This window comes from Megascapheus bottae, chromosome 27, assembly GCF_031878675.1.
Source record: "Megascapheus bottae isolate mThoBot1 chromosome 27, mThoBot2.hap1, whole genome shotgun sequence".
NCBI classification, from domain to species: domain Eukaryota; kingdom Metazoa; phylum Chordata; class Mammalia; order Rodentia; family Geomyidae; genus Megascapheus; species Megascapheus bottae.
In genome coordinates, this window is record NC_143535.1 from 3,409,168 (window position 1) to 3,430,863 (window position 21,696).

The 21,696-nt window shown below is 52.3% G+C and overlaps 1 protein-coding gene across 1 annotated transcript in view; it reads right to left on the reverse strand.

Annotated features, from left to right (window-relative positions):
* Positions 1-3,768: 3,768 nt before the first annotated feature.
* Positions 3,769-21,696, reverse strand: part of Sorl1 (sortilin related receptor 1) — a 105,065-nt gene continuing 87,137 nt past the window's right edge. The window contains exons 38-48 of the mRNA XM_090319304.1: positions 21,041-21,113; positions 17,747-17,829; positions 14,930-15,026; positions 12,794-12,978; positions 11,715-11,834; positions 10,798-10,962; positions 10,080-10,254; positions 9,224-9,330; positions 7,627-7,819; positions 5,102-5,314; positions 3,769-4,760 (exon numbers count right to left, since the gene is read on the reverse strand). Of these exons, the coding sequence (XP_090175430.1) occupies positions 4,693-4,760; positions 5,102-5,314; positions 7,627-7,819; positions 9,224-9,330; positions 10,080-10,254; positions 10,798-10,962; positions 11,715-11,834; positions 12,794-12,978; positions 14,930-15,026; positions 17,747-17,829; positions 21,041-21,113 (1,479 nt within the window). The 3' untranslated portion in view covers positions 3,769-4,692. The remainder of the gene's footprint in view (positions 4,761-5,101; positions 5,315-7,626; positions 7,820-9,223; positions 9,331-10,079; positions 10,255-10,797; positions 10,963-11,714; positions 11,835-12,793; positions 12,979-14,929; positions 15,027-17,746; positions 17,830-21,040; positions 21,114-21,696) is intronic.

Genomic DNA, 21,696 nt, shown 5'->3' on the forward strand with positions numbered 1-21,696 from the left:
CCTCACTCATTCTGCACATCGGGGCTTTGATCCCTCAGATGGGGAAATTGCCTTCATAGCACATCATGATCCCCACCCACCTCCAGTGATTCCTCAGCTCCCCACCCCCACAACAATGATGTTGTGCTCTTTTTCTTTTTTTTCTTTTTGCCAGTCCTGGGGCTTGAACTAAGGGCCTGAGCACTGTCCTTGAGCAGCTTTCTCAAGGCTGGAACTCTACCACTTAGGCCACAGCACCATGTCCAGCTATATATGTGGTACTGAGGAACTGAACCCAGATCTTCCTGCATGCTAGGCAAGCACTCTACCACTGGGCCAAACTCCTGGCTCCTGACATTGTGTTCTTTAAGGACCTGCATCCCAGACTGGCTTGTTAATAGCAAAATCACTGCCAGGCTGAGGTTCTTTCAGCTACCACATGCATATCCTTTCCAAAAGATAAATCAGATGGAGTTTGGAGACTGGGTTCACTTTTGTTATACTCAAAAGAACAAAATCAAGAAACACAGAGTAGATATTCAAATAGCTGGGGCTTTATTTGACCCAGATAGGTTTTCATTCAGTGAAAAAAGTTGACAGAGACAAAAAAATTACCTTCAAATTGTGCAACAATATAGTAAAATCTTCAGCAGAAACCAGTGGCTTGGAAACTTACCAAGGCAATTGAAATGATAAATACCGAATTTCACTTTGGAGAGAAACGAGTGTACACTGTTTCATTTGAAAGAAGAACAGAATAGGCCTCATTTCGCTGCAAATACTTGTGGCTTTGCCTAAAAGTTCCTAATAATTCTTAACGAGAGTCTTTACATGAGAAGTAACATGGAGTATCTGAAGAAAAATGACCTACTTCAGCAATCATGAAACTAATACCATTCTCAGGTTAGTGCTTGGCTCTAATGATGTAATTCATAAAATGGCTGCTTGAAATTCACGGGCGGAAATGCAAGCACAGCCTACCGTCCCTCTGAAGCCATGTTTGCCAGTGGAATTCCCCTTGACATGTACTCCTCCTCCGAGGACCCAACGGCACGGATAAATCTTCCTCTCGTTTTCCATACCTCAGTCTTGCATAGAAAGTAGTCATAGAAATGTAATGCACTGGCTTTTATTACACACAAAAAAATATACCTGAAAGGCAGCACACACTCCTGTTAAGGGGGTGGGGAAGTAATAGGAATGTCAAGACAGAATCCCAAAGGAAGCGAGAATTCTGCATAGAGCTCGATGTTGACTCTTAACATGGCTGTGGGGATGGTGTTCAGGTTGGTGAAATCTCTGGGCCTCTTCTCTGAGGGACGCCCCCCCCCAACTCACTGCAGAAGGAAGTGAATCCTAGAGAACATACTAGGACCCCCTTAAGAGAGAATGGGGACAACCGAATTTGACAGGTTGGAGTTGGGACCTTGAAGGGAGTACTGGAAGCAGACTCTTACTGGACACGGTGACCTCAGTGACCATCTAAAGGTTGGATTCGCCCAGGAGGAGCAAGTGCTTGCCTCCAAAGGGCTCACCAGGCCATCGTTCTCCACAGCTCTCTCCCAGTTGCCCAGCATTATCAGAAGGGGACAATCCCTCAACTGGAGAGAACAGAACTGCCTGTCCTCGCCACCCACCACCTGACAGACAGGCCTAGTGACGCAACCAGCGTGGAGCCCCAGGAGTCACTGCCCCAGCTGGCCTGGCTGCCAGCCTTGGCCAGAGCACCTGGTCTGCCAGGAACAGGCCCGGGCAGACTTGGCCTCTCCCGGCATCCTTGGAGGACATGGGTCACTGCGGCCACTCAGATCCGTGTCTCACAGAGCATGCGCCCTTCAGAAAAGGGCAAATCAGCTCCAGAGAAAATGCCCAGGGGCTCTGTCTGCTACACTTCAGTGGCCCACTTCCCCAGACATGGGAACATCTGCCACCCATGCACTCCAGAAGAGAGAAAACCCTGTCCCCTGTGCAGTGGGAACGCTCTTGAAGCCCCTTCTTTAGTAACCGGGGGTTTCCAGGGGTCACAGTGAAGTTATCCGGTCACCTTCAAAGACTGCACACATCCGTGTTCACTTCCCATTGTCATTTCCATGGGACTCTGGCAGACGGCACAGATGCATCCAAACCCCGCAAAGCTACGCAGAAGGAACAGGAGTGTGTGCTCCAAAAGTTCATAAAAATAGACATTTACATGTCACTGCATCTACCTGGCTTAGTCTTCAGGACCTTAGCTCTTCTGTGTATACAAAATACTCTAGCACTAAAACGCTGCTTGGCATCAAACAGCACAGTGTAATATTCCAAGAGAAGGGGCTGGCTGCCCGCACGTGCTGTGCCCTGAGGACGGGAGGCACCGCTCACTAGAATTGGATGCTCAGCTGTCCCTCAGCTTGTCAGCCTGAGACATCTGCTCTGTAATTTAAAAAAAAGAAAGAAAGCTCTGCCTATGGAATCATTAAAAAGAATGCCCCAAACCTTATATGTCTGCTTTCACAAATGCACCACGAAGCTGGCAGAAGATAAGAACAGACCTCCTACTGATTTGTTAAGATGGTGTGCCTCCCCAGAGGCCCCTCTTCCACCCTCTTCGAGGGTTTGCTAAAGCGGAGGTGGTAGGTAGGGTGCAGAGTCTGGAAGCAAACTCTCAAGGAAGGTAAGACAAAACCAAACAAATTCTAGGGTGGGGAAAGAACAAAACAGCAGGGGAGGGAAGAAGCGGGGAAGCTAAGCTGGAGGGAGCATCACGGTTCCTGCACCAGCATCGTGTCAGGAACGACAGCCTTGCACACAAGGCACAGGAAGCAGGAGGATGAAAGGACTCCTCTCTACCACAGGTAAATTAAAAAAAAACTTGCTGGACACTGGTGGCTCACACCTGTAATCCTAGATACTCAGGAGGCTGAGATCTGAGGATCGTGGTTCAAAGCCAGCCCGGGGAGACTCATCTCCAATTAACCACTAGAAAATTGAAAGTGGCGCTGTGGCCCAGTGGTAGAGGGCTAGCTAGTCTTGAGCAAAAGGAGGCCCAGGGGCAGTGCCCAGGCCCTGATTCAAGCTTCGCAACCAAAAATTAAAAAACAGAACAGATTTGAAACATTTAGTCAACTCTAACTGTACAGTCTCTAGAATGAACGATATTGCCACCGGAGAATGACACTTTCTCCGTGAAAAGAAACCAAACACTTGTGAGAAGGCCATGCGGTGCAGTGCGGGAGGGGAGACAGGCTTAACCAAGCTTGCATATCAAAGACAGGTGCAGCGGTGACTCCGGAATATGCCCCAGCTCACTGCTTCCCCAACAGGAGGAGAATGGGTAATGAGGTTGTTCAAGTGACAGTACCAGTGACAGTCACAGTAGACATGGAGTCTGGGACACGGATGACTGCCGACTCACTTTCCAGGGTGCGCCATCAGAACGCAAGGGTGACATTTTAATGGCAGAAGGATTGAAAAACAAACAAGCAGCTTGTTGGGGAGGGAGGAGAAGGGGGGAGGGAGACAGACAGATTCCAGTGTTGTTGGTCATGGAAACAGGATGGAGTATCAAATGTTCAGGTGAGTATGGATAGCAGTTCATCTAGAGATGGAGGGAGGGAGGGAGGAACAGAGGGGGGAGGGAAGGAGGGAGGGAAGGAGGGAGACAGAAGCACTGACCAAATTCAAACTGACTGCATGTCTCCTCTGTATGGATTTTCAAAGACAATTCAGTGGCCACCTCCACCCGAACATAAGACTTTAAAACTGGGATTTCCTTAGTGGTAAATGAAAACAAAAACAAATACTTGAAAATAGAGTGTGACATGCTGTTTTTGCCAGTGTATCTGTCATGGCACAGATCCAGGACTTTTCTCATTTTCACAATGACAATGACCCCAGTGTGTAAGAAAGCAGAGTTCTCCACCGGCCACATTCAAAGCTTCCCGCTGTAGCTTCGGAGAGCTGAGGACAAAGACACTGAGGGCCTTCCCACGCTGGGGCCGTTGAGCCAAAATCTAGCACTCACTCAACTCTTCTGCCAGAGGCCACGAAGTGACATGGTTGGTCGCCATGCCACCAGGAGGTGACACAGTCGGCCGCCATGCCACCAAGGGTGAAATGGGTTCCTGTGAATGACAACAAAATACCTCTGTTCCCCAGGCCCCAACCTGGTATGGTGATTCAGTGTCATGACCATGAAAACCTGGCCTTATACAGAGTCCCCCAAATTGACAAAACGACAGAGAAGAACCCCTTCCCGGGAGACATCCACAGGCTTGCACAGAAACTGAGTCCACACAGAACTTTCAAGTCTGTACCCTCCTGCCGGGAGAACGGTCCACACCACCCCCCCCCCATGAAGCTTTTCATTAAATACATTTCTGTGTCTTAGAAAAATAAAAAGAATGGCCAATTTATTGAACCAAAATGATCGCACAGACTTAAAAGCAAGCCCAGAAATCCCAGCCCTGTAAGACGAGGGCAGGGTGGGTGGACGAGGGCAGGGTGGGTGGATGAGCGCTTCCTCAAGTGAACCTGGCACCATCTCACCGTCAGCACCACACACTCGACTCTTGCCTTTGTTTCCTTATTTTTTTTTCTTTTTAAATGTTTTTGTTTTGGGCCCATATAAAAATAACATATTGCAACTCAAAGTGCATCTTTTAAAATAAACCATCCACTATCTTTATCAAATAAAATATTTACACCATTTGGTTTGGAGTGAGGAAAGCTCAGTCACGCTATCACCATGGGAACGTCGTCGGAGAATCCAGTGATCATGGGAGCGTCTTCGTCATCCTCCCCTAAAGACAGAACCGTCGGCCTCAGTCAGCGCCGGTGCCCGCGTGCCTGGCCCAGGCCACCCCGCTGCCCGCCCCCACGGCCAGCTGGCACAGCACAGCACAGCACCTCCTCCTGCCTCTCAGCTCAGATCCCCCCTGCCCTACCCTCTCCCCATCACCAGTGACCAGGCTTCTTTTCAGTCTTCTGAACTGAGCCAGATGGGCGGCTGGGTTTCCCTACTCCAAGTCCACGGTGTGGATACACCGGACTGGCTCACTTCCATTCCAGCGGCTCTTAAGACAGTGCTCCCCCTCAGAGGAGTCCCGCCTTTTGAGGGCAGCTCCGAGGAAGAAGGCCTTACCCAGGTCATCCCCGGAGGAGAAGATGGCAGAGCCCAGCCGGGAGCTGTAGTGGCTGTTGGCGAAGGTGGTGAAGCTGCTTTGCAGCCGTCGGTGCTTGGCGTAGAGGACAGCGAAGCCGACGCCCAGGCTCAGCAGGAGCAGGAACAGGACAGGAACCACCACGGCCGCCACATCCGTCTGCCTGGGGGCCTGGACGGCCGCCAGGGCTCCACCTACGAGGCCAGATCCCCATCCCTGAGCCCCTGGCCCCGCACAGGGCGCACAGCCTAAGCCCACCGGCCTCCCACATTTGCAAATATGGTAATTACATTAGACTCCTAATCACTGCCTTGTTGCTTATTTAGATAATCTCTTGGAAGGGAGATCTTTGTTGGGGCACCCAGGCTGATTTCATTAGCATTATTACTTAAGACCACTGGCTTGTCTTCCGTAAGAGGATGTGAAATTAGACCACTAATTAACAAGACTGGAATTATTTCCCCCTACTTGGCACTGGAGTCACTCTGAACTGCAATTACCTGAAGCTCCATTAAGTGACACACACACACACAGATTCCTTTACCGCAATGGTGACTTAACAGCTCGTGAAGTTTTATGAGGTTGTTGGTTTTTTTTTTTAAATAGTTAAGTTAAAAAGAGAGAAACCACCTTTCCCTACGTGGTTAACATTTGGTAAGGCTTCCCTCAGAGCCAGTGATAATCTAGCAAAGTTGCAGCCTGCCCATGGTTGTAGTCAAAGTGGGCCGTGGGCTCGGTGGTGATGCCAGGCAACCCTGGTGTCCCAGTATTTGAGAGTGAAGAGTCTTCCCACCGTAGAAAGCCTGAGGCCAGGGCTGAGAGCAGGCACTGGCATGTGGACCCTGCCTGCCTGCATTCCCCTAAAAAAATCCTCACGCAAGGTGAGAAAATGAAGCTCAGGAGCTGAGCAAAGCGGGGGAATAGATCTGGCTCACTCGGCATCTCTGTAGGCTCCGGGGTTGTCCTCTGGTGTACGAGAGGCAGCATGGACACGGCTCTGCCTGGTACAGGAAGTGCCAATGCCAGCCCGGGGGTCACTCTGATAGGATGGGCCAGAGCCTGGCATTTCCCCACTTCCGCTTCGCTCTCCTGCCCTCCCTTTCTTTCTCCACCTCTTGAGTCATATCCCAAGTCCTTTCATTAGTGTCTTACTATGTGCTCAGATACTATCTTGCAATTTTGTCCTGTGCCATCACCTTCTTACCTTTGCCTCCTGGAACTATAGGCATGCACTACCACACCCAGCCCATCGGCCATTTCCCTTGAGCCTAAACTAGCAATTCAATAGCATGCTCGTATTTAAATATTTTGTCATTTCTTTTTCTGACCAGAAAACAGCTCTATAAAAAAAAAAGGAAAAGAAAACAAAAACTGTAATTGAGTATATCACAGTCCATCCAACCCATGATGCATGGCGCAAAGTTACGGAAAGGCCCGGGCTTGGCTGGAGCACGGCGGGACCCCAGGAGCAGGGGAGCCCCAAGAGTCTTGGTTTCACCAAGGCGGTGGTCCTCACATCAGGTTTCCCCCCAGTGCATGCCTCAGGGAACTTACTTAAAAATAAAACAACAGAGCACTGTCAGAGAGAGCACGCTTCCCTCCTTTAGCAGGAGAAGCGTTGTGTTTGGTAGCACCACCTGCCCCCTGCCCCCCCCCCCAGCAGGCACTGAGTGAGGGAGTGCTTAAAACTGCAGCACAGGGTGATCTAGATGATGTAGGCCCATGTCCTGACTAGCTCATGGCTGGGAGGGACTGTAACAAAAAAGATGGTGGAGAAATGCTTTCTAGAAATCTTGCCTGGCTACTGTAAGGGGGGCAGACTTCTTGTGGAAATGAGCAGTGTGGCTCGAGACGGCACCTACTACATACAGTCACTGAAAGGTGGTGAGCCATCCTCACATGCATAGACGCAGTGCAGGTGGCTCAGGCCTGCCCGCAATCCCAGCTATGCAGGAGGCTGAGAGCTGAGGCTGCCGGCCCAGGCAGGATAAGCCATGAGATTCCAATCACCAACGAACCACCAGAAAACCAGAAGTGGCGCTGTGGTTCAACGTGGTAGAGCACTAGCCTTGAACGGCAAAGCTCAGGGACAGCTCCCAGGCCCTCAGTTCAAGCCCCACAAATGAACCAAAACTAAATTGATTAAATAAGAAGATAAGCTATGGACTTGAAAACCACGAGGGTATACTGGCATGCTAAAGGCTCTGAGAAGTCCTATAAAAACTTCATTAACCTAGTCTTCGCCAAATAGGCTCTCCTTGTTAAACAAAATCTCCCCTTTCGTCTATTTATATTCAAAATATGGTTCATCTTGAAAACCCAGCTCCTGCTACCAGGCCTGGTTGAGACTCTATCTGTTAATTACTGCAGGACCTGATCACATTGACACCTCCGTGGTTTTCCCTGTGAGCTGTGGGGCTGTTTGGAATGTACTAGGAAGACACACCCCGCATTCCTGCAGCTCCCCAAAAGGGCAGGACGCTGCCGCCACTGGACAGAGACTCACCAGACCCCAGATCATCATACAGCAGCACAGCCGGCTCCCCGCAGAGCTGGCTGCCCAGAAGGCACCGCGCCTGGACGGTGAATGTGTAATTGTGGCCCATCTTCAGGTTGGAAATTTTGAAGAAATTGTCAGTAGTATTCCCCAGGTGAGCGCTGAGGTTCACGGAACTGTCGAACATGTGGATCTCGTAACCCTGCAGGCACACGTGCAAGAAATGCTCAGGGAGCCGAAGCAGACCGGAGTCTGCCGTGGTCGCTCTGACTCCACGTGAGCACACCGCAGCCTTTCACAGACGCTGCTTCTCCTGATGTGACCCTCGCCATACCCAACAGGGACTGCTCCCGACCCTGCCTCCCATGGCCACCACACCTCATGGGCATATGCGCTATGGAGCGCCAGGAAAGGGAGGCCCTGAGGAAGGAAGACCCCGGCCTCCAAAGGCCCCGGAAGCAGTCACTTGCCCCAGGCAAGCCCAGAGCCTTTCAGTAAGTTAGTAGTTGGATCTGGTAATCCTGCTCACCATCCAGTTAAAGAGGCCCTGCATTCTCAACAGCCACGGTGAGGCCGGAAAATCACCAGAAATCCTCACCACTGTGAGAATTTCCTCAAGTTTTAAAAACTGACTGAGACAAAATGGCGAAAAAGGTGAAAGTCACTGAGGGTCCCAACTCTATCCCAAGGCTGTCCCAAGGTCAACCAGCTCTGCTCAGTAGATGATTGTCAGCCGGGCACTGGCTGCCACTCAGGAGCCTGAGATCTGAAGATCATGTTCAAAGCCAGCCTGGGCAGAAAAGTTCACATGTGACTGTTATCTCCCATGACCACTTAAAACCTGGAAGCAGAGCTGTGGCTCAAAGTGGTCAAGCACTAGCCTTGAGCAAAAGAGCTCAAGGACAGCACCCAGACCCTGAGTTCAAGCTCCATGTCCGACAAAACATCCACAGATGCTTGTCCTTGGCAAATCTCCAAGGTCGAACTCTCCTTCACTGCCTCACAGTGTGGCTACAGTATTGGCCTGCAGATAGCAGGCCAAAACAAAGGTGTTTTTCTGAAGTCAGCTTCACAGGCCTCCTGCTCTCTCTCTCTCTCTCTCTCTCTCTCTCTCTCTCTCTCTCTCTCTCTCTCTCTCTCTCTCTCTCTCTCTCTAATTCTCTGGGGAGGAAGTGGCGAGATGCCAGCTTTGAGTGTGGCACTGAGGCCACAGCCAGGCCTTGGAGGGCGTGGCAAAGGTGGTGCTCCTGGTTCGGATGCAGAGCTGCTAACAGCTCCAATCCAGCTCCAGGAAGCAAGGCTCTCATCTATTCCTCCTTCTCCAAAGACAGACAAGTGCAGGACTGAAAAATGCTTTACTACAGAGATTCTCGTCTTTCATGGGCAGTGCAAACATTTCACTAATTAGCAATCCCACCTGAAATGGCCCTTTAATTCTCGAGTTTTGTGCCCCCTCCCCGGCTTCTTTCTCTTTCTTACAGGATCTGTTCAACATTCTGTTAATGAGCTCATCTACAGAGTGGATCTCAATTTCCAAAGCCACTGCTGAGGAGGAGGAGGAGGAGGAGGAGGAGGAGGAGGAGGAGGAGGAGGGGGAGGGACTTACCCTGCTTTCATTAAATTGCTTTTCCTTTAAAGCGAGACTTTTCCAAAACAGAAGAACGTGGTCATTTTCCGTTATGATTTTTAAGGCATCAGGGGCTGACAATGAAACTGAAACGAAAGATGTGGAACTGACAGTCAGCAGAATAATCTCAGCCTTGGGTTCAGAGCCTGGTGTGTGGCTGGCGCCATCACGACGCTGTCAACGGTATCTAAAGTTATGGCTCTCAGCTCCATGGTGGGGGAGGTGGGGCTGACAGAAGATGGAAGGGCTGAGCCAGAACAAACGGCACTAGAAGGACACGGAAGCTGGGCCCAGTCTGCTGCACCCACGGCCACCCTCAAAGCAGCGGGGGCTCCAAGACTGAGTCTGTGACACTGACCACTGCTCTCCCCTAATGAGCCCATCACCCACTGTCTGCACTGAGTGCGGACGCCATTTCACACACGCTCTATTTCAGGGCCCCCTCCATCGCTGCACGCCGGACGACTGCAGTGAACCCAGACCCTCAATACGCATGGATATAATGCAGGGACTCGACTGATGCCCGTATGACAGCCTCTCCTGGGCATTCCTTCCTTCCTCCCCCTCGAGGAATGCCACTTTTGAACTAAGGAAGAAGATGGCCAGAGAGACTCAGAGGCTGGGCTTGTAACCCAGCAGTCTCCTCGTCATGCACCAGGCCTGGGTTCAAGACCCAGAACTTAGGATGATATGGAAATGAGAGCCTCTCCCCAGCCTCCTGGCCCTGACCTCCCATGTTACCCCCACCCCACTCTGCGGCAGGGCAGTGTGTACCCACCCCGCATGCCGCCATGGGGGGGGGAGGACCTGTGGCGTGGGAGGACGGGCTTCTCACCCGTGGCCACTCTGATGCTGGCGTCCTTGCTCATGTTTCCCAGCTGCACGATGACGTGGTACTTGCCACCCGGCTCCAGCTTGCCGAGGGTGTACTCCACCGTGCTGTTGCGGGAGCTGACTCGGTAGCTCCTGTCCGTCTTCCTTATGAGGTCTCTCACGGCAACGGCATAGAGCTAGAGCCCAGCGCAAAACAAAGCGGAAGCCTCCGTGGCAGTCAAAGTTAGAGCCCCTTTGATCCTCCTAGCTCAGGGTCCCTTAAGTACCCCCACCCGTGGGCATCTGCAGGGGTGTGGTTCCAGCACCCCTTGCAGATGCAGAGTCTCAGATACAAAATGGTCTCGCGCCTCACAGAGCCTACATGCTACACTCCCTGTACTCGAAATCCTCCTCATTACTTATCACAAATGTAAGGGCTACGGAACGGCTGATGTGGTGTATACAGGGTAGGGAAAGAACATGACAAGGAAAAAAACATTCAGAAGAGCTGCAATTCCTTTTCCAAATATTTTCAACTTGCAATAGACTGAGCCCACTGATACGGAACCCCCAAGTTCAGGGCCAAAGCACAGCCATGGCAGTGACCGTCAGACTTGATTTTTGGCTGGAGAGAAGCGGGAAGAGACGGGCTGTGTTTCCTGCCCCACCGGGGCCTCTCCCCCCACACCCCGCCTGAATCAGGCAAAGCTAAACAAGCCGCTCGTGGCCTGCCCACTCACCAGGGCCTGGTCGGGAGAGTCATAGGGCGATTCCCACTTGATGACTGCCGAGGTTTTGCCTGTGTGGACCACATGCAGGTGGCGGGGCGGGAGCCTGCCGTCTGGAATCATCTTCACCACTACATAGTCAGAGGATGGCCCCTGATACGGCACCAACACCCGGACCTAGGGCCAAGCACACATGCAGAAGAGAGAACACCACGGGGGCTCGTATGCTCTTCATTGGACAATTGTTTTCAACAAAGTAATGGCAGACTTCCACGGTGATCATTCCATGAATCTAAACGACGTGAACTCTAACGGGGCCTCCCACAGCCTTCGAGACCACTACTGAGAAGAGCCTGTGCTTTCTTCTACGATTGTCCTTGGCACACAGAAGCAAGGTATCTGTGTGCAAATGAACTTGCCTGTGGTACATGTGTGAGCGTGCATTGTCTTTCACGTGCCGTGCACGACTGAGAACACACAGGCACACGATGCCTTATGTTCAGTACCACAGCTCAGAGACTTCTCCCCTGTCGGCACACTCGGTGTTTTACTGCTCCCTGTATTTCTTCCCGCGGGCGAGCCCGGTACTGTGAGCTCTGTTCTTCAGGGACGTTTAAGCTGTTTTCAATCCTGCTGTCCTAACAGACCACACATTTTTTTTCCCATTTATCTTGGCACATAAGCAAAAATATATAAATTAGATTTCTCGAGGTCAAATCTGAAAAAGGACAATTCACGCATGTCCATGACTCACTGGTGAAAGCCACTGACCTTTCAGCATGAAGAGACAGCTGGACCCCAGAGCTGTTGGGAGGAGAAGCTACCTCCTGCCACACTCTCCTGTCCTGGAGCCCAGGTCTGGGGGCTCCTAGGCCCTGCGGGAGCTGGAACTCCAAGCCTCTCCCTCCTCTCTGTTATGGGGAACTTACCAGAAACAAATACTGCTCATCCCGACCAACAATGACAGTCTTGTTGTGCAGTGAAGTGGTCACGCTCTGGGGATTTCGATAGAGGTCGAGAAAGGATGTGGCGTAGAAAATGCCGTAAACCTAGGAAACCAGCGCGTGATGTCAGCTCATGGGCCAGTGACCTCATTTCTCAGAATCCCGTGTGCGGGTGTGTGTGTGTGTGTGTGTGTGTGTGTGTGTGTGTGTGTGTGTGTGCGTGCGCACGCGCACACGCACGTACACACCCACTTAAGTACTAGGACTTAAACTCGGTATTAAACTCAATCTTGTCTTTTTTTAAAAAAACTCCTAGCTGTCACTCTACCACTTGAGCCACACACTAGTTTTTTTCACTGATTTCCTGGAGGTGAGTTGGACTTTTCTACCCAGACTGGCTTCGAACCACAATCCTCAGGTCTGAGCCTCCTGAGTAGCTAGAACACTCGACATGAGGGTGTAGCGGAAATCTCTAACGTAACATCTTGGAAGCACTGCGAAAGGCTGGAGGACGTCAGTGCTACCAACACTTCTGCCTGCAGGCGCTGAGACTGGCACAGGCAATGGAGAACAGGGCATGCCGCTGTCCTCAGAGCTCATTCTCCAAGAGACGTGCAGGGAGGAGAGCGGGCAGGGAGGAGAGCGGGCAGGGAGGAGAGCAGGCTAGTTACCAGTCACCAGGGAGCCGCACCGTGCAAGGCTCACTGGGAGAGAGAAAGGGAAAGCCAGTGAGGCGTGGAGAGCGGAACAGGAAACCAGGGGTCCACAGAGCGGGCGTGGGGGTGCTGGGCCAATGTGGTCTGCTGAGTGGTGGGAGGACTTTTATGGTGGGCAGGGCCTGTGACTCCGTGAGATAGGTGGAAATACAGAGAGAGGCAGAGCCTGGGCAGGGAGACGGGAGGGGGTGCTGGAGGTGAGGAGGGAGGCTGCCAGCGAGCTGGCTGGGAGGGCGCCTGGGTTGAGGGGGAAAGGAAGCAGCCACCCACTGCCAAGAAGGCTGTCTGGAAGCTGAGCATCGGGGGAGGGCCTGCAGCCACTCTGTGCCGGTCACTCTGCCCACTTACCACATTCCTGGGGCCGGTCCAGACGCATTCCACCGCAGTCTGATTGATGGCCTTGGCTTTGAGGCTGGGAGCAGGGGGGCGAACCCCTCTAGTCGTGACATGCTCAAATGCCAGGGGACTGTCACCCAAGTCAGTCTTGGCCCAGGCAGAAATCTCATAGGACGTATGAGCTGTTAGATTGCCAACTGTAAGGAGAGGGAGAGGCCGGGAAGAAGCTGGGGTCTGAGTGACATGCATGCCTGTTTCTACAGCAATGTCTCTGTTTAAGTAAATACTGCACATTGTACGCCACACACCTCATGGGAACTAAAGTTGACCATGACACTTCTGATATTTGGTCTTAGCTTATATGATCCCTGAAAACCACAGCATTCAATCTGATTATCTATGAAGTCAGAAAGGGACTCAAATATCTGTGAACAAAGGTGTCTATCACAGTGTCTGCTACAGTAGAACTGTGCATGGATGAGGGATGGTGCCACATGTCTATAATCCCTTCCACCTAGCAGTTGAAGATCGGAAGGATCAAACTGGAGCAAAAAGTTAACAAAATCCAATCCTTCACAAAACAAGCCAAAGCAAGTCACAATCTGACATGGTGAGGTGGACCCCTGGGTACAACTATTTAATGTGAATAGTAAGAAAAGGAAAACCAACCAACTAACAGGCAGAGTGGTTCAAGCCTGTCAGCTCAGCGATGTGCAAGGCACAGGTAAGAGGATCAAGGTCTGAGGCCAAACAAGAAAAGAAGGCTCTGGAGACCCTATCGGAAAAATAACTAACACAAAAAAGGCTGAGGGCCAGGCTTAGGCAGTAGAGTTTAAACCCCAGCACCACTAAGGAAAAAAAAATAAAGAAAATTAAAAAACCAACTGCTCAAGCCCAGCTGGTGACATGACAATAATTAATAACAGGTACTCCACGAAAACTTGTTCTGCCCCCAAAATTGTAAAATTAGAAAACTTTATGCTAAATGAAAAAGAAAAGGGGGCAAAACTACAGGTAGTATTTCCTTGATTTTTACAAAACAAAAAGACCTACAGTTCAATGTAGGGAAAATCAGTGATACACCTAAAAAGCAAAAGGAGATTAGGAAACGTTTACAGGCCATCGCCTAGACTTTCGGGGTGAAGCATGCCTTCCTTCTCATTATCAGGTTAGCAGAGCGGAGAGGATGCTGGGTGGTCAGAAGGGCCAGGCGGGTACCGGGCCCCGCTACCTTCGTGGTCTCCCTAGCTCTGCTTCCTTGTTTGTGAGCTGGAGAGCGGTGAGCTGTGACCATGCCCGGCTGGTGCAGGGATGGCACGGGGTGGTGCACGGGCAGCGGCTGGTACTGCCTGTGAGCAACACCTGAACAGACGTGAGCCACAGCCATGACGGCCTCTGCCCCCGAGCCTGCCAAGTCCTCCATAACCACACAGAGTCGTGAGACCGGCCGAGAAGATGTGGGTTCTAGTCCCCTGCACAGCCTCCTTCTGAGGACAGCACGGATTCTCTGAACCTACCATTACCTCAGAGTAACCCAGAGGTTGCGAGCCAGACTAGAGAGGAGGTAAGATAACCGAATCCAGGAACTCTTCAGGGAGTGTAAAAATTATCTTTAGCCAGGTACCAGTGACTCACGCCTGTAATCCTAGGTGAGTAGCTAGGGGGCTGAGATCTGAGGATCTAAGCTTGAAGCCAGCCTGGAAAATAAATCTGAGAGACACTTCATTGCTAATTAACCAGCACAAAGCCAGAAGCAGAGGCATGGGTCAAGGGGCAGAAACCCAGCATTGAGCAAAAAAGTGAGAGTGGAGCCCCAAGATCAAGTCCCAGTACACACACACACACACACACACACACACACACACACACACACTCACTTCAGAGCTGACCCAGCCTCTCTGGGCCTTCTTCCGCTCTGCCCTCAGATGTCCACTACTGGCTCAGAATGGAGCTGGTAGAGCCAACAAGTGACCTTCTGACCTGCAGGCAGGGCACAGGCATGGCGTCCGGTGGACAGGAGCCTGCCACGCCAGGCCCCTCCAGACCACCTGTTTCTCCCTGCTTCCCAGACTTCAGCACTCCCGACAGGAAGGACAGGTCTGGCCTCAGCCCTTTGTGCCCCTGCACTGACCAGGGCCAAGGCCTTACCTTTGTAGGACACTGGGCTCCCTCGGAAGTTCAAGGTTTTCTTCTCTTGTTTGTGGACATCAAATGCCCAGCAAAGATTCACCACGTAGCCATTCACCTGTCGAGAACCAGGGGACACGTCACCACCACAGCGGTGAGGACAGGATGGGGAGCACGGGGAGTCTGTGTGCGGTGAGGACAGGATGGGGAGCACGGGAGTCTGTGTGTGGTGAGGACAGGATGGGAGCACGGGGAGTCTGTGGTGAGGACAGGATGGGAGCACGGGGAGTCTGTGTGTGGTGAGGACAGAATGGGAGCACGGGGAGTCTGTGTGTGGTGAGGACAGGATGGGAGCACGGGGAGTCTCTGTGTGGTGAGGACAGGATGGGGAGCACGGGGAGTCTGTGTGGTGAGGATGATGGGGAGCACGGGGAGTCTGTGTGGTGAGGATGATGGGGAGCACGGGGAGTCTGTGTGTGGTGAGGACAGGATGGGAGCACGGGGAGTCTCTGTGTGGTGAGGACAGGATGGGGAGCACGGGGAGTCTGTGTGGTGAGGATGATAAGGAGCACGGGGAGTCTGTGTGTGTGGTGAGGACAGGATGGGAGCACGGGGAGTCTGTGTGTGGTGAGGATGATGGGGAGCACGGGGAGTCTGTGTGTGGTGAGGACAGGATGGGAGCACGGGGAGTCTGTGTGTGGTGAGGATGATGGGAGCACGGGGAGTCTGTGTGTGGTGAGGACAGGATGGGAGCACGGGGAGTCTGTGTGTGGTGAGGATGATGGGGAGCACGGGGAGTCTGTGTGCGGTGAGGACAGGATGGGAGCACGGGGAGTCTGTGTGGTGAGGACAGGATGGGAGCACGGGGAGTCTGTGTGTGGTGAGGATGATGGGGAGCACGGGGAGTCTGTGTGTGGTGAGGACAGGATGGGAGCACGGGGAGTCTGTGGTGAGGACAGGATGGGAGCACAGGGAGTCTGTGTGTGGTGAGGATGATGGGGAGCACGGGGAGTCTGTGTGTGGTGAGGACAGGATGGGAGCATGGGGAGTCTGTGTGTGGTGAGGACAGGATGGGGAGCACGGGGAGTCTGTGTGGTGAGGACAGGATGGGGAGCACGGGGAGTCTGCGTGTGGTGAGGACAGGATGGGGAGCACGGGGAGTCTGTGTGTGGTGAGGATGACGGGGAGCACAGGGAGTCTCTGTGTGGTAAGGACAGGATGGGAGCACGGGGAGTCTGTGTGTGGTGAGGATGATGGGGAGCACGGGGAGTCTGTGTGCGGTGAGGACAGGATGGGAGCACGGGGAGTCTGTGTGGTGAGGACAGGATGGGAGCACGGGGAGTCTGTGTGGTGAGGACAGGATGGGAGCACGGGGAGTCTGTGTGTGGTGAGGATGATGGGGAGCACGGGGAGTCTGTGTGTGGTGAGGACAGGATGGGAGCACGGGGAGTCTGTGTGTGGTGAGGATGATGGGGAGCACGGGGAGTCTGTGTGCGGTGAGGACAGGATGGGAGCACGGGGAGTCTGTGTGGTGAGGACAGGATGGGAGCACGGGGAGTCTGTGTGTGGTGAGGATGATGGGGAGCACGGGGAGTCTGTGTGTGGTGAGGACAGGATGGGAGCATGGGGAGTCTGTGTGTGGTGAGGACAGGATGGGGAGCACGGGGAGTCTGCGTGTGGTGAGGACAGGATGGGGAGCACGGGGAGTCTGTGTGTGGTGAGGACAGGATGGGAGCACGGGGAGTCTGTGTGGTGAGGACAGGATGGGAGCACGGGGAGTCTGTGTGTGGTGAGGATGATGGGGAGCACGAGGAGTCTGTGTGGTAAGGACAGGATGGGAGTACGGGGAGTCTATGTGTGGTGAGGACAGGATGGGAGCACGGGGAGTCTGTGTGTGGTGAGGATAGGATGGGAGCACGGAGAGTCTGTGTGGTGAGGATGATGGGGAGCACGGGGAGTCTGTGTGTGGTGAGGATGATGGGGAGCACGGGGAGTCTGCGTGTGGTGAGGACAGGATGGGGAGCACGGGGAGTCTGTGTGTGGTGAGGACAGGATGGGAGCACGGGGAGTCTGTGTGGTGAGGACAGGATGGGAGCACGGGGAATCTGTGTGTGGTGAGGACAGGATGGGAGCACGGGGAGTCTCTGTGGTGAGGACAGGATGGGAGCACGGGGAGTCTATCCGTGAGTGGAGACACCACGTGTTTCAAAGCGCAGGCCACTACATCCAGGAACCCCAGGACAGGCTAGGTCTTGTCTCATGGTGCTCAAGGAAGAGCCTGACCCAGGGCAGAGGCTCTCGGAGGGTCTTCCTCACTATGGCTGATGGACGGGGATGGGGACAACAGGAACAAATGCACAGGAGAGACATCTCAACCTGAGAGCCTGGGACACAGGAGGGACGGGCTGTGTGGAGGTGGCAGGCCCGCAGGAGACAGGCTTGTGTGATGGTGGACGGGGCGGGCGTGAGGACCCAATTCTCACAAGAAGGTGGCCCTTCCAGGAAGCTCTACATTAGCATGAGCAGCAGGGAATCCAATAAAGCTGAAAATTACAGGGCGCGCATATTCTGTTAACACCAACTCTTTATTTGCACTGTAGCTGTGAACCATTTAATTACATGGTTACAGGGGGAAGAAGGAAAAAAAAAAAACACAGGCACCAGGCTGAGGCAGAATAATGAGCTGGGGACTGGAGCCACCACTGGGCTGCGATGGGGCTTCAGAGGACCAAGGCACAGTCCACCCTAATCTCCCTGCGCTGGGTGAATCACTCCCCGTCTCCCCCCAACGCCCCCACACGGAGACAGGCAAGCACACCCAGCTGTGCGCCACCCTACCTTGGTGTCGCCGCCCATGGTCACAGTGAAGCTCAGGGAGTTTTCGCCGTAGCTGTCGATGTGGATGTCGGGCGGTGAGATCACTGGAGACAAACAAGGAATCGAGAGGGAGAGAAAAGCAAGGAAGGCAGGGCTGCGTAGCTGTCAACCGGACAGACAAAGCAACCTTTCCCCTGGGGGAGGGAGGGCCGTGTCCCTGGCTGTGGCTAACTCATCTACCTCTCCTACCACTGGGTCCCTGAAGTCCAGACCGGGCCCATCAGTGCTTGGTGAGCACACAGCCATGCTGGCCCTGTCCTCTGGCCTGGCAGAAAAGTCCCATTATGCCAACATCCTCACTCAAGGTTGAGTGGCATTTTCCTGAGCTCTCACAACTCCCCAAGGTCTCAGATCTCTCTGCAAGGATGGCGTGGTAACTTATAAACGAAAAGCTGGCAAAACTAGCAGAAGGCTGCCTCTGAGGCCTGGCACGCGGGAGGTCCACTCCTGTTCTCTGCCACTTCACAACTGTGCAGCCACGAGCGAGCTACTCGTCTTCACTGAGCACAGAGATAAATTCTCCCACACTTCACCCAGCCGTCCAGGCTAAGGAAAGCAGGGTGTGTTCAGCACTTGACGGGCACCTCATGTTCTCTTTTCTAGCCCTGTTTGATGAAGCTTCACTTCTGATGAACTCAGTGGTTAATAAACACCTGGTGTTCTCCACAGGATGAGCGCTCAGGGACAGGGAGAGCACACCGGGAGGGAGACTGCCTCTGTTCACCTGGCAGGCACTGCGTTTGTCACCTTGAAGGTGTGCCCGCAGGAGGGCCCTCAGCGCTGAGCCTGGCATACTCCATGCCAGTCCAGCCTGACCCAAGTGCTACGCTCTCAACACACAAGGCCCTCCAGGAAACGCAAGACATGCTCAGTGCAATGGGACCCATGACACACAGCCAAATCCAGGGGTGTCTCTCCAGGTGGGCAAGCACGCCACACAACGATATAATAACCAGAAGAAAGGCCGAGAGATGCTCTGACAGCCAACTCAGAGCCAAAGAGCAGTGGTGTGGGCGCTAAACCAGCCTGAATTAGAATCAGATGACTGGGGCCAAGTTCTAATTCCCACCAAAGCCTGCTTCCCCAGCTACAGAACCAGAGCACAAATACGCGAGGGATTTATGTGAAACAAGAAGCACCAAGTTTAGTATATAGCAAGTGGTCAGTCGATGATGATGATGGCTTTCTCCCTGCTGCCACGCGAATCTAAGGAACCCAGTGCTTCCGCCTTTCTTTTTGTTTAAGGAACCCAGTGCTTCTGCCTTTCTTTTTGTTTTTCATGTTATTATACAGCTCACAGACAGCTCATGGTAACACTTCGTTACATGGTTGCCTTCTGTTATAGCTAGCAAAAGTCATGTGAGGAGCTCCAATGAAGCAAAACCTCAGAGAAGATTACAGAAAACAAGCACCACTGAGATTTCCAAACGTACACAAGATCTGTGTCCACAAAACCCAAGGAAGACAAGGACACTTATTCACTGGGGCAACCTCCAATCTCTCTATTCTCATAATATCTTTTTTTTTAATTTAGAGGAAAAGGAACATTTAGATAATTGGGAAAGAATGGAGCTACAGCCACTGCAACCATGTGAACTGTCCGCGGGTGGCTATGTTCTGAAGCTACAGGGCTATCATGGATGATTCTGGACAGCCATGCCTGGGCTTCCAGGCTCTGTCTTATGTCTAAGCAAAGGAATAGCACGATTCCAGTTATGTACAAGACACCTACGGTCCTGACAATTGAAATATTTGTTTTCAAAGCAGGCTTTGTTTTTCAATTCCAACTGTGGTTCTACGTGAAGACAGGTAAGTCTGTTTTTACTCAGTTTTACGAATAACCTAGATATCAGTTTTGACATAGCTTTATTAATAAAATGTTAAATTGGACATCTTGAGTGGATGGTTTTTGTGATTTAGCTGGCTAAGCTCTCTTTGTATCACATAAGTTATTTATAAAAATGAAAAAGCTTACAATGAAAAAGCTTACTTTCTATGTGTTTTCGGTGTGTGTGTGTGTGTGTGTGTGTGTGTGTGTGTGTGTGTGTGTAAGAGAGAGAGAGAGAGAGAGAGAGAGAGAGAGAGAGAGAGAGACTGGGACCTGAAACGTGATGCTCATTGGCTGGTGCTTGGCCAGCTCCAACCCCTGGACATTCTGTAACTACATAAAACTAGACCACATAAACTCAGGGTGGAACGAGGAGGGCGACAGTGGGAGAACAATGGAAGGGTATAATTGGAACCTGCCTCACAGAGCCAAAACCTCTGGGCAAAACTCCTTAATCATCCTAATTTAAAAAAAGACAAACACCGTGCATCCTAAGAAGAGAAAAAAAGCAGTCAAGGAACTCATTGACCTAAAAAAGTCTCTCCTCGAGGGCATGGATGGGCGGTGTGTTTAGATGCAGAGTGCGTATTAGAAAAGAATGGTTAAGGTCATGAATGCACGAGGGTTTTAAACACTCACAAGTCCACATGCCAATAGTGAGACACGGAAACAGTCTCCCCACGAGGACCCCTCACTCAGCTGCCTCAATTTGCTCTCTCCCTCGCCAACCACCTCTGTCATCTCCACGAGATACCAGGATTAGCATGAGCAGCACAGGCCAAGCCCGCCCAGGCCCGAGGCCCCAGCAGCCCGGGAAGCAGGCAGTCTGGTGAGCAGAAAGGCCTGGGAGGCATCTCAGCCAAGGGGAAGCGTGCAGCAGGGGGGATAGAAGCACAGGTTCTGGAGTCGCCCATGTTGGGTTCTTGCCCCTGCTCTGCCACTTGCTGACTGTGTGGCCTGGGGTATGTGACACCCCACTTTTCCACCTGCTCATGCAACTCCTGGGGGTTCATGTGGGTGAGCCAGTGCTTAGGGAAGGGAGCGCTGCAGGCCCCCCACAAAAACACCAGACCATGGGCTGGGGCCACTGGAGAAGGCCCCACGTGAAAACACAGAGCCTTCTGCAAAATGCCCACGGATGAACCCGAGTAAGCTGCCCCATCTCTAAACCTAAAGGGCTCCCTCTATTTTCCACGGTACGATGGCCTTTGGAAAGCGTTGCAATTCTAGGAGGAGGAATGGACCCGGAGTTCACCTTAAACAACTCTGTGTCTAAAGCACTGCGGAGATGCCCAGAAGCGTACCTGCACCAGGGAAGAAGGTGCGGGGTTTTCTAACCTGTGCTTCTCTCTCCTTTCCAGTCTTATCAAAGGTCATTTCAAAGGACTTGTACTTTCTCTAAATCTGCACATGCTAGAATCATTTACCTTTTCCTTTCATGGTGGTAATGGATTTAGAATCGCTCCAGTTTCCTATCCCACGACTAGTCACCGCAGCCACCTTTTCAAACCAGAGTGTGAATTAGTATGAAGTAAAGGCAGGACACCACACAGCATGAATTCTGAGGGAGGTGCAGGAGGGGGAGGGGGAGAGAGGGTAGTTGTACAGAGTGTCCTATGATCCACAGAGGCCAGCAACTGAAGTGAGAGGGGGCAGGGCAAAGCAAAGGAGCTTGGGAAACGGGGATTCTGTCTTAAGATTATAACACATCTATTGGTTGATAGTTCTTCTGAAGGGGAGAGAGGCGTGTGTCCGGACAGATGATCTGGAGAGAGTGAGAGGAGGAGAGGCAAGCGGAGGGGGAAGGGGGGAAGGAAAAGGAGGGAGGGAGGGAAAGAGGGAGGAAGAAAAGAAAGGAGAGAAAAAAAGGGAAATCACCAGAGTAAGGGGGTCTCTGGACGGCATGTACTTAATGTTCACAATAAACACATTTTGCACAAAATCTATTTCCTTTCTGCTAGATAGTAACACTACATTTCCGTTAAATCAGTTTATAAATGATACTTATCATGGTCTGAGTGGTCTTGCAGCTAGAGATAAGCAGATGAGAAGCGGCTGCAAATGGGACCAGAAAGCTGGGGGA